This window comes from Hemitrygon akajei, unplaced genomic scaffold (assembly GCF_048418815.1).
Source record: "Hemitrygon akajei unplaced genomic scaffold, sHemAka1.3 Scf000033, whole genome shotgun sequence".
NCBI lineage: Eukaryota > Metazoa > Chordata > Chondrichthyes > Myliobatiformes > Dasyatidae > Hemitrygon > Hemitrygon akajei.
In genome coordinates, this window is record NW_027331919.1 from 1,572,422 (window position 1) to 1,583,804 (window position 11,383).

At 49.8% G+C, this 11,383-nt stretch overlaps 1 protein-coding gene across 1 annotated transcript; it reads left to right on the forward strand.

Moving 5' to 3' along the window:
• The first annotated feature begins 4,277 nt into the window (after positions 1–4,277).
• LOC140719918 (C-type lectin domain family 12 member A-like) lies at positions 4,278–10,035 on the forward strand. Its single transcript, XM_073034843.1, has 4 exons — positions 4,278–4,634; positions 8,186–8,334; positions 8,888–8,949; positions 9,345–10,035. The coding sequence occupies exons 1-4, from the start codon at positions 4,334–4,336 to the stop codon at positions 9,538–9,540; spliced, it is 708 nt and encodes a 235-aa protein (XP_072890944.1). The 5' UTR covers positions 4,278–4,333; the 3' UTR covers positions 9,541–10,035.
• Positions 10,036–11,383: the final 1,348 nt, after the last annotated feature.

Consider the following 11,383-nt stretch of genomic DNA (forward strand, 5'->3'; position numbering starts at 1 on the left):
CATCACCATCCCCGTTTCGAATGATATTTGAAATATTTCTGTCAGAACCCCTGCTATTTCTACACGGACTTCCCTCAAGGTCATAGGGTATATCCTGTCAGCACCCGGAGACTTATCCACCTTTATGCTCCTTAAAAGCGCCAGTACTTCCTGCTCTTTAATCATCATAGTTTCACTAACTATCCTACTTGTTTCTCTTATATTACACAATTCAATATCCATCTCCTTCGTGAATACCGAAGAGAAGAAATAGTTCCAAATTTCCCCCATCTCTTTCGGCTCCACTCATAGCTGTCCACTCTGATTCTCTAAGGGACCAACTTTATCCCTCGCTATCCTTTTGCTGTCAATATAACTGTAGAAACACTTTCGATTTATTTTCACCTAACTTGCCAAAGCAAACTCATATCTTCTTTTAGCTTTTCTAATTTCCATCTTCAGATTATTTTTACATTCTTTATATTCCTCGAGCACCTGATTTACTCCGTGCTGCCAATAGTTATTGTAGTTCTCTCTCTATTTCCAAACCATGTCTCCAATATCCCTCGAAAACCATGGCTCTCTCAAACCATTAACCTTTCCTTTCAACCTAACAGGAATATAAATATTCTACCATCAAAATTCCAACTTTTAATGACCTCCATTTCTCTATTACATCCTTCCCATAAATCAGAGAGAAGGACAGATTGCCCTGCGGGGAATCTGTCTTGTTTTGTCTTTGCCTTCGTCGGAAAAGTCAGGCCGTTCTGCCGTTACCGACAGATGATCCTGCCCCACCTTGATGTGGAGTGAAAGTTGAGTCTCGGCTTGTCGAAGGATAAGTCCCGGCTCCATGTCTATGTACTGTCCAGTGTCATGTTAGTGTCTTGTTAAAGAGGAGTCCCGGCTTATCGAAGGATAAGTCCCGGCTCTGTGTTGAGGTACAGTTCCTAGTCTGCCTACAAGCTCCAGCCTTCGAGTTATTCAAGCCCCAAGCTCCCCAAGCCCAAAGCCTCGATTTCCAAGAACCCCCGCCTCAACCCTCGAGCACCAAGAATCCCAATCTCAAGCCTCAAGCTCCCAGAACCCAGGCCTCGTCACGTCTTCGCCTGGATTGGGGTCCGAGCCCGAGTCAAGACTCGGTCCTTGTCCAGTCACGGGCTCGGAGTCCACGCCAAGGCTCCTTGCCCACAATGCCTCGTCCTGGTCCTGCTTTCCTAGCCTAGTCTGCGACCTGTCCCGTCCGTTAGTTTTGTCCCGTCCTGTTCCTAGTACTTCAGTGTCTGTGTCCTGCATTTGAGTCTATACCCAACGCCCCACCCCCACACCCTTATGACACTGGGACCTACAAAATTCTGAAGAGTTGTCTACAAAGTGAAAAAAATTACTGTCTTCCCTGTTCTCATGAAACGTCCTGGTTCCTCACTAAAAATATAAAGACTGCTCCGCCCATGACCGCTGGAAACTGCAGAGCGTTGTGGAAAGAGCTGAGCCCAGCTCCGAAACCAGCCTGCCCTCCATGAACTCTGACTGCCCTTCCTGCTGCCTCGGGAAAGCAGCCAGCATCGTCTAAATAATGGCTCCACCCACCCCGAACATTCTCTCCTCTGCACCCTCCCATCGGAGGGAAAATGCGAAAGCATGTACCCGGAGGTTCAAGGACAGCTTCTACACTACAGTAATCAGACTATCGAACGGACCCCTAATACGATAAGATGTACTCTTGACCTCAAATCTTCCTCTTCGTGGCTCTTGAACTTATAGTCCGCCTGCACTACAATTTCTCTGTAATTTTGATACTTTATTCTGCATTCTGTGATTGAGTAACCTTGTTCTACTCCAATGAAGTGACCTGTATCTATGGATGTGGGTGGGATCTCTCCTGTCCGTAATGTATATAAACAATCTGGATGGGAATGTAGGTGGGTGGTTTGGTCTGTTTGTAGATGATACGTTGATGGGTGTTGTGGATCGCTTAGAGGACCTGCAAATAATTCCGGAAGACATGGATCAGTTTCTGATATGTGATGGAGGAATATTAAATGCAGTTTAACCCGGACAAACTTAAAATGTTGCACCTTGGTAGGTCAAATATTCAGAGATAACACACTATTAAAGCCAAAACCTTCAAGTGTGTTGTTTAGCAGCGGGATCCTGTAGTCCTATGCATTGGTTCATGGATCCTATCCATTCTGATAGGATGGCGAAGAAGGCTTATATCACTCTTGCCATTATCAGTTGGGGCACAGAGTTTAAAATTTCAGCTGTTAAAATGCAACTTCATAAAAACAAAAATCACTGGTTAGGTTGAATCAGGCGTGTTGTATACAGTTCTGGTCACCCCATTATCGGAAGGATGTCAGTGCGTTGGGAGCCTCCGGAGAAGTTTAACAGAACTCTTCCGGGATTCGATGGCATGTGTTACAACGAGAGGTCGGACACCTGGGTTGCTTCCTCTGGAGCGGAGGAGGCTCAGGGGAGATCTGACTGATCTCTGGAATCCGTCAGACGCCTGTCAGCCTTTGCCAAGTCAAGGAGTTTGGATTCTCGGTGATGACGGCTGAAAGTAGATGAGATTGAGGGAGGGAGGGGTGATCGTGGTGGAGGGAGAGAACGCAAATGGGGGTGGAAGGGAGTCCCAGTGGGGAAGATGGCTGAATAAACACACATGCTGAATGGGCTCTCTACAGGTGCGCAGAAACAGGAGCCGAAACAGAACATCGGAAATAGATCCTGCCGTAAGATCTGCCTACTCTGCCTAGTTACAATCGGCCTCGTTGCGATAGTGGCCTGGCTCTCGATCTATGGTGAGTGGAACGGCATCCGGGTGTAGTCATACCGTAAACAAGCAGAGTGGAATGAAATGTTAGCGCAAAAAGCTCACACTGCCAACGACACACCCCTCACCGTGACGTCAAAAAGCCCCTCACAGTGACACCGACACGTTCCTCACCGTGACAGCGGCAAGACCCTCGCCGTGACACAGACGTTACCCTCAACATAACATAGAGAACACCCTTAGCATTATTATGACAGTACCCTCACACCGTGCACGACAGTACACTTGCCGTGACACCGACACATCTCTCACCGCGACACTAACACAGCCTTCACCGTGAGATCTACACACCCTGCTCTGTGACATCGACACTCCCCTCTCCATGCCAGCAACATTCCCGACACTCCCAACACCGTGACACCGTCCAGCCCACATCATTACACCAAAACTCCCCTAACCGTGACATTTACCCCACATTGTAACGCTGACACTGTCACGTCCCTCACCGTGACACGGTAGACCCCACCGGGACATCGTCATAGACACTCCCTCTCACTGTGACATGGACACTCCCTCTCACTGTGACACCGACTCTCCCTTTACTGTGACATCGACACTCCCCTCTCCATGCCACCAACATTCCCGATACTCCCAACACCGTGACACCGTCCAGCCCCCACCATTACACCAACACTCCCCTAACCGTGACACTTACCCCACATCGTAACGCTGACATTGTCACGTCCCTCACCGTGACACCGACAGACCACACCGGGACATCGTCATGGACAGTCCCCCTCACTGTGACATGGACACTCCCTCTCACTGTGACACCGACTCTCCCTTTACTGTGACACTGCTACCTCCCTGAACAGTGACACCGAGACTGCGAACAGTGACACCGAGACTACGAACAGTGACACCAAACCGACACTCCCCTCACTGTGACACCGAAGTACCTCTCACCATGACACTTACATGCAACTCACCGTGACACCATCAAGCCCACACCATTACACCGACACTCCCTCTCACCGTGACACTTACACAACCCACACCGCAACACTGATACTCCCCTCACAGTGACACCACCACACCCCTCACCGTGTCACCGACGATCTCCTCACTGTGACACCGGCACAAACCTCTCCGTGACAATGATGCAACCTTTTGCGTGAAACCAGCACTCCCCACATCGTGACATCGACAGGCTCCTCACTGTGACACAAGCAGACATATCACTGTGACACTCACACACCCCTCACTGTGACACTCACACACCACTCACTGTGACACAAACAGACATATCACTGTGATACTCACACACCCCTCACTGTGACACAGAAACATACTTCAGTGTGAAACCGACACTCCACACACCGTGACATCGACACTCCTCAGACCTCGTCACAAACAGACTTCTCACTGTGACACAGACACTCCCCTCATCTGACACAGACTCACCTCACACCGTTTCACTGACACCCTTTACTATCACTCTCAGTATTACAGACTCGTCAATCACTGATCACCTCCGAGCGAAACTCCCGGAGACTTTGGGAACAACATCAGGAGATGAACAGGACACAGCGCCAATGTCAACAGCAAGTCCATGAGTTGAACTCCACCCTTGAATCCAGGACATCCGATAACTCCCTCCTGGATCTCTCGCAGAGAACCTGTCTGAATAATCTTTCCGCTATGAACAACAACCTCACTATCCTCGAAAACAACATTTCCGTCCTCAACTCGGATCTCTCGGAGCTGAATCGAACGCACAGCGATCTCCGTCATCAGTTCAATCAGCTCGAAATGAAGTACAGAAACATCACCGAAAGCAAAGCTCAGATTTGCCAATACCTCACCAGGAGAACAGGTGAGACGACATCCCCCGTTTCAACTGCTCAATATAACAGGGGGTGAGGAGGGAAGATGTGGAGAGTTTCACTACATCACTTAGCCCGGGAGTATGTGATGGGACAGTGTGGAGGGAGATTGACTCTGTGTCTGACACCGGGATTGTGTGATGGGACAGTGTGGAGGGAGATTGACTCTGTGTCTGACACCGGGATTGTGTGATTGGACGGTCTGGAGGGAGATTCACTCTGTGTCTGACACCGGGTGTGTGTGATGGTACGGTGTGGAGGGAGTTTCACTCTGTGTCTGACCCCGGGAGTGTGTGATGCGACGGTGTGGAGGGAGTTTCACTCTGTATTTGACCCTGGAAAATGTGATGGGACGGTGTGGAAGGAGAGACATCTAGTGTCTGAGCCCGGGGGTGTGTTAGGGGGAAGCACTATGTTTAGTAGAAGAAGGAAAAACCATGAAGGAGGTGATAGGGAGCTGGAGGAGGAGGAAGAGTGAAACTGGGATGCGGGAAAGGAAGGGGAGGGAATTACTGGAAGGTGGAGAATTCAGGCGAGCTTCGTTCTGTGTCTGACCCTGGAAAGTGTGAGGGGACGTCGTGCAAACAGCGACACCCACTGTCTGATGGCGGGATTGTCAGATTCGGCTGGTCGGGTACTGTATTACATCACTTTGCGTCTGACCCTGACAGTGTGAAGAGATGATGCATCAGGAGCTTCTCTCTGCGTTTGTCCTCTCTGTGATTGCTCGGAAGAAGCGGGTTTTGCTCTCTGTTTGACTACTTGAATGAGTGACGTGACTGTGCGGAGTGAGCTTCGCTCCACGTCTGATCCCAAAAGAATGTGACAGGACGATGTGGAGGGAGTTTCTCATCGACCCCGGGGGTGTGTGATGGGACGGTGTGCAGGGTGTTTCACTCTATGTCTGACCCCGGGAGTGTGTGATGGGACTGTGTGCAGTGAGTTTCACTCTATGTCTGACCCCGGGAGTGTCTGATGGGACGGTGCAGAGGGAGATTAACTCAGCGTCTGTCCCCGGGAGTGTGTGATGGGACGGTGTGGAGGGAGATTCACTCTGTGTCTGACCCCGGGAGTGTGTGATGGGGCGGTGTGGAGGGAGATTCACTATGTGTCTGAACCAGGGCGTGCGTGATGGGACGGTGTGGATGGAGATTTTCACTCTGTGTTTGACCCTGGAAAATGTGATGGGACCGTGTGATATGATCGGCATCTAGTGTCTGAGCCCGGGAGTGTGTTATAGGACGGTGTGGAGGGAGCTTAAGCACAAAATACTCTGCAGATGTTGCGGTGAAAGCAACACGCACAACACGCTTGATGAACTTAGCAGGTCGAGCAGCTTCCGGGGAACGGAACAGTCAACGTTTTATGGCCGTGACCCTTCGTCAGGACTGAGGGGTGGGGGCAGGGGCTCTACAGAGAACGTGGGGGAAGGGTGGTAAGGGTAAGGATGGTATGTGCTAGATGTGAAACCGGTAAGAAGAAAGATCAAGATGAGAGTTATGGGAAGCAGCGAGGGGATAGGCAGGAAAGGTAAATAAGCCTCCCCTATGGATGTTGCGGTGTTTGGAGATCAAGACACATGAAGCAAGGTTAGCAGAGCGGGGACTTTTTTCTTTGGAGCGTAGAAGAATGAGAGCGGACTTGATGGAAGTCTGCAAGATTATGAGAGGCATAGATAGGGTGGATAGTCAGTACCTGTTTCCCAGGGCGCCAATAGGCTAAAACATTCGGGGTATTTAAGAGCCTTTTGGACAAGCACACGGATGAAAGAAAAATGGAGGGTTATGGGGTAGTGTGGGTTTAATCTTTTAGTTTAGTCTTTTTTTAAAGATTATATTGATCGGCACAACATGGAGGGTTGAAGGGCCTGCATTGTGCTGTTGTGTTCCATGGTTCTAAGGAATGTAATGGAAAAGCACTATGGACAGTAGAAGGAAGCGGAACCATGAGGGATCTGATAGGGAGCTGGAGGAGGAGGAGGAAACATAGAAACACAGAAAGTAGTTGCAGGAGTACGCCATTGGGCCCCTCGAGCCAGCACCGCCATTCAGTATGATCATGGCTGATCATCCAACTCAGAACCCGGTACCTGCTTTCTCTCCATACCCCCTGATCCCTTCAGCCAAAAGGCCATACTTAACTTCCTCTTAAATATAGCCAATGAACCGGCCTCAACTGTTTCTTGTGGCAGAGAATTCCACAGATTCACCACTCTCTGTGTGACCTCGTCTCGGTCCTGACAGGCTTTGCCCTTTGACCCCTCGTACTGGACTTCCCCAACATCGGAAACAATCTTCCGGCTTCGAGCCTGTCCAACCCCTTTCGAATTTTATATGTTTCAATAAGATCCCCCCCGCTAATCTTCTAAATTCCAGTGATTAAAACTGTGATGTGGGAAGGGAGGGGGAGGGAATTACTGGAAGTTGGAACATTCAAGGAGCTTCGTTCTGTGTCTGAACCTGGAAAGTGAGAAGCGACGGTGTGCAAACAGCGACACCTACTGTCTGATGCCGGGACTGCGTCATGCGGCCGGTCGGGTACTGTATTACATCAATTTGCGTCTGATCCTGACTCTCTGATGAGATGATGCATCAGTTGCTTCTCTCTGCGTTTGTCCTCTCTGTGATAGATTGGAAAAAGCGAGTTTTGTTCTCTGTTTGACTACTAGAATGAGTGACGTGACTGTGTGGAGTGAGATTTGCTCCACGTCTGATCCCAAAAGAATGTGATAGGACGATGTGGAGGGAGTTTCACATTGACACAGGATGTGTGTGATGGGACGGTGTGGAGGGAGTTTCACTGGGTGTCTGACCCCGGGAGTGTGTGATGGCACGGTGTGGAGGGAGATTCACTTTGTGTCTGACCCTGGGCGTGTGTGATGGGACGGTGTGGAGTGAGCTTTACTCTGTGTGTGGCCTCGGGAGTGTGTGATGGGACGTTGTGGAGGGAGCTTCACTGTGTGTCTGACCTCAGGAGTGTGTGATGGGACGGTGTGGAGGGAGATTCACTCCGTGTCCGACCGCGGGAGTGTGTGATAGGACGTTGTGGAGTGAGCTTCACTCTGTGTGTGACCTCGGGAGTGTGTGAAGGGACGGTGTGGAGGGAGCTTCACTCTGTGTTTGACCCCGGGAATGTGTGATGGGACGGTGTGGAAGGAGATTCACTCTGTGTCTGACCCCGGGACTGTGTGATGGGACGTTGTGGAGGGAGCTTCACTGTGTGTCTGACCTCAGGAGTGTGTGATGGGACGGTGTGGAGGGAGATTCACTCCGTGTCCGACCGCGGGAGTGTGTGATAGGATGTTGTGGAGTGAGCTTCACTCTGTGTGTGACCTCGGGAGTGTGCGATGGGACGGTGTGGAGGGAGCTTCACTCTGTGTCTGACCCTGGGCGTGTGTGATGGGACGGTGTGGAGGGAGCTTCACTCTGTGACTGAACACGGGAGTGTGTGATGGGATGGTGTTGAGGGAGGTTAACTTTTTCTGATCCCAGTTGATGCAACGGGATTTATTGGGGGAGATTCATGATTTCTTTATCCTTAGTTTCAGAGCAAACGTGTCCCCAGATCTGGATGAAATATGAAGACCGGTGTTATTTCATATCCAAGACCGCAAATACTTATGATGGAGCGAGGCAACAATGTTCAGAACTTGATTCAGGGCTCCTCGAAATAAATTCAAACAAGGAAAAGGTATGTCTTACCGTGAGAAGAGATATTAATAATCAGGAGATCCCGGGATGCGACACACAGTGATTCTCCCTCCACACAATCCTACCCCCCCTCACCCCCCCCCCCCCACCCTCCTGGGAAGATCCTTCCACACTGGCCCGTCGCACACTACCGGGGTCAGACAGAGAGTGAATTCCCCTCCAATCCGTCATATCACACACTCCCGGGATCCAACACATAGTGAATCTCCCTCCACACCGTCCCATCACACAGTCCCGGGGTCAGACTCGTAGTGAATCTCCCTCCACACCATCCCATCCCACTCTCCCGGGGTAAGGCACAGAGTGAATCTCCCTCCACACCGTCCCATCACACTCTCCCGGGGTCAGACTCAGACTGAAGCTCCCTCCACACCGTCCCATCACACTCTCCCGGGGTCAGACTTAGACTGAAGCTCACTCCACACTCCCGAGCTCAGTCAATGGGTGTCTCCCTCTCTGTACCGTCCCTTCACAAGGATATGCATTGAGAGAGTTTGGTTCTAAACATTAACTGATGTGATTTCATTTCACAGAATTTTGTTTCTAATGCTGTCTATCAATCTGTATCATACTGGATCGGAAAATGCGCGGACAGGTGAGGTTTGGACTGTAGCAGCTCTGTGGTGTGGGAGTGGGTTAGTGGGATTATTTTGGAGACTGAAACTAGGTCGTGGGGAGAGAGTTGGCAGTGGGATTAGTTTGAGTTCTGACACAGATCTGTGGGGACAGAGGGAGTCAGTGAGATCAGTTTGGAGGAAGAATCCGTGTTGTGGGGAGTGTGGAACAGTGGGATTAGTTTGATGACTGACAGAGGGTTGTCCACAGAGTGTGAGGAAGTGGATTTATTTAGCGCGGTATCATGACATTAGTTCCGAGGCTGACAGGGGGCTGTGGGGAGAGCGCAGATTAGTGGGATTAGTTTGCCGACGGCTCCGGTTGTCTGCTGGAGCTGTTTTGTCTCTATTGAAATTGTCTAAACCTCTTTGATAGGAATGTGGCCTCTGAACTTCTGTACAAGATGTCCTATGGATCGACCAGCTGCAGTAACTGCGGCATGTACGGGAGTTATAACTGCAAATGGAAACACAGATTCATCTGCGAGAAATCGGCACATTTATCCCCGGATATTCCTGAAGAGATCCGAGGTTTCTGTCAACAGCCCATGGGGCCGACTTCAATCAACTGACGACACCTCACTTCTCCCCATTCAATCTACCCAACTCTCAAACCCTTTCTACATCTCCCCCTTTCCACTGATTTTCTCTTTTTACTCTTCTTCTCTCTAACTCACTCCCTTTCCACCCCTCCTGTCCCCCTCTCTGCCTCTCCTCTCTCGGTTCTCTCCACACACTCTCACCTCAATTCTGTGCACTCTGTCTCACAACTCCCCAACCCAGGGGAAAAAGACTGTGCACATTCACCCTATCTGTGCCCCTCCGCGCTTCATACCCACGCTCCAAGGAATATAGAGACATCCTTCTTGTCTTCTCTCCATGACTCAGACCCTCCTGACCCGGCAACATCCTCGTAATTCTCCCTGTGCACTCTTTCCACCTCAGTGTCATCTTTCCTACAGGAGGGCGACTGGAACTAAACACCGCCCTCCAAGCGCGGCCGCAGTGACGCCTTCTACAACTTCAACGTGAGCTCAGCACGCTGCAAAGATGTAAAATTAACATAAATTGGGAAATTAATAAATACTGCATAAAGGTGAATACCGAGGGAGTGCTTAAGTGTTCAGAGAGCTTTCGCAATCTGATGGCGGAGGGGAAGCAACTGCTTGTAAATTGTTGAGTTTTCAGACGCCTGTACCCCCTCCCCGATGGTACCGATGAGCACAGGGCTTTTTCCGGCTGGAGTCCGGGGAATTTCACCGGCATTTCCTCGGTGATGGATGTGGTGATGATGGAGGCATTCCTTATTGAACATGTTCTCGGTGGAGGGGAGGGTTGCTAACAGGCAATAATTGGCTGCCTGAGCCTTCAAGGGAAAGTGACAGCGACACACACTCCGGGGAATGGAAGTGCTGAAACCTGGATGTTCAGTCGGGAACATGGCACCTTCTTCGTGTTTGAATGAATGAACTATGTCTAACCAGATGGATTCAACATTCTGCTCCTCAAATCTTACCGTATATTGGCTCTCACTGTCTCTCTGATCTCATCCTTAATTAAGAGCGCTAATCCACCTCCTTGACCTTCCTGCTTATCTTTCGGTATTACCTGATGCCTTTGGATACTGAACTCCCAGTCCTCTTCACCCTGCAGCCACGTCTCTATAATGGCCACTAAATCATTCCCATTTGTACTAATTTGTACAAGTTCTCCGATCTTATTTGGAAAACTACGGACATTCAGATAAAGTGACTTTACACTCATTGTGCCTTTAAAATCTTGTCATGTTTCTCTCTTTACACTTGAATTTTCTTCGCTTCAATTCACTCCACTCTTACTTTTTGCTTTTTATACCTTTCATGTTTCTATCACAATGGAATGAAGGGAATGACAGACGCATGAGAGAGGAGCTTGCCCAGGTGGATTGGAGGAGGTTACTGGGGGCGATCACGGCAGAGCAGCGTTGGGTGGAGTTTCTGGGAACAGTTCACAAGGCGCGGGATAGATATGCCCCAGAGATAGAGAAGTTCTCATATGGCATCCGCGGCGGACGAGAGACTACATTAAAATCAAGGGAAGGGCATGTAAGTTAGCAACAGTGAGTGTGAAGTTGGATGATGAAGTCGTTTTCAAAATGAGCATCACCTGGCTGAGAAAATATCAGTCTCTGTTACTAAGGATAAGGTTTGGGGTCCTTTGAAAGGAATAAGAAAAAAAGTGAATGTCAGCATAGTTTCTGTGAATACAAATTTTGCCTGACAAGCCTGTTAGAGTTCTCAGAGGGAGTAACAAACCGAGTGGCTACAGGTGAGGCAGTGGATGTCACAGTGAGTGTCTGTGAGTGTGAATCTTGCCGGACAAGCCTGTTGGAGTTCTCAGATGGAGTAACAAACCGAGTGGCAACAGGAGAGGCAG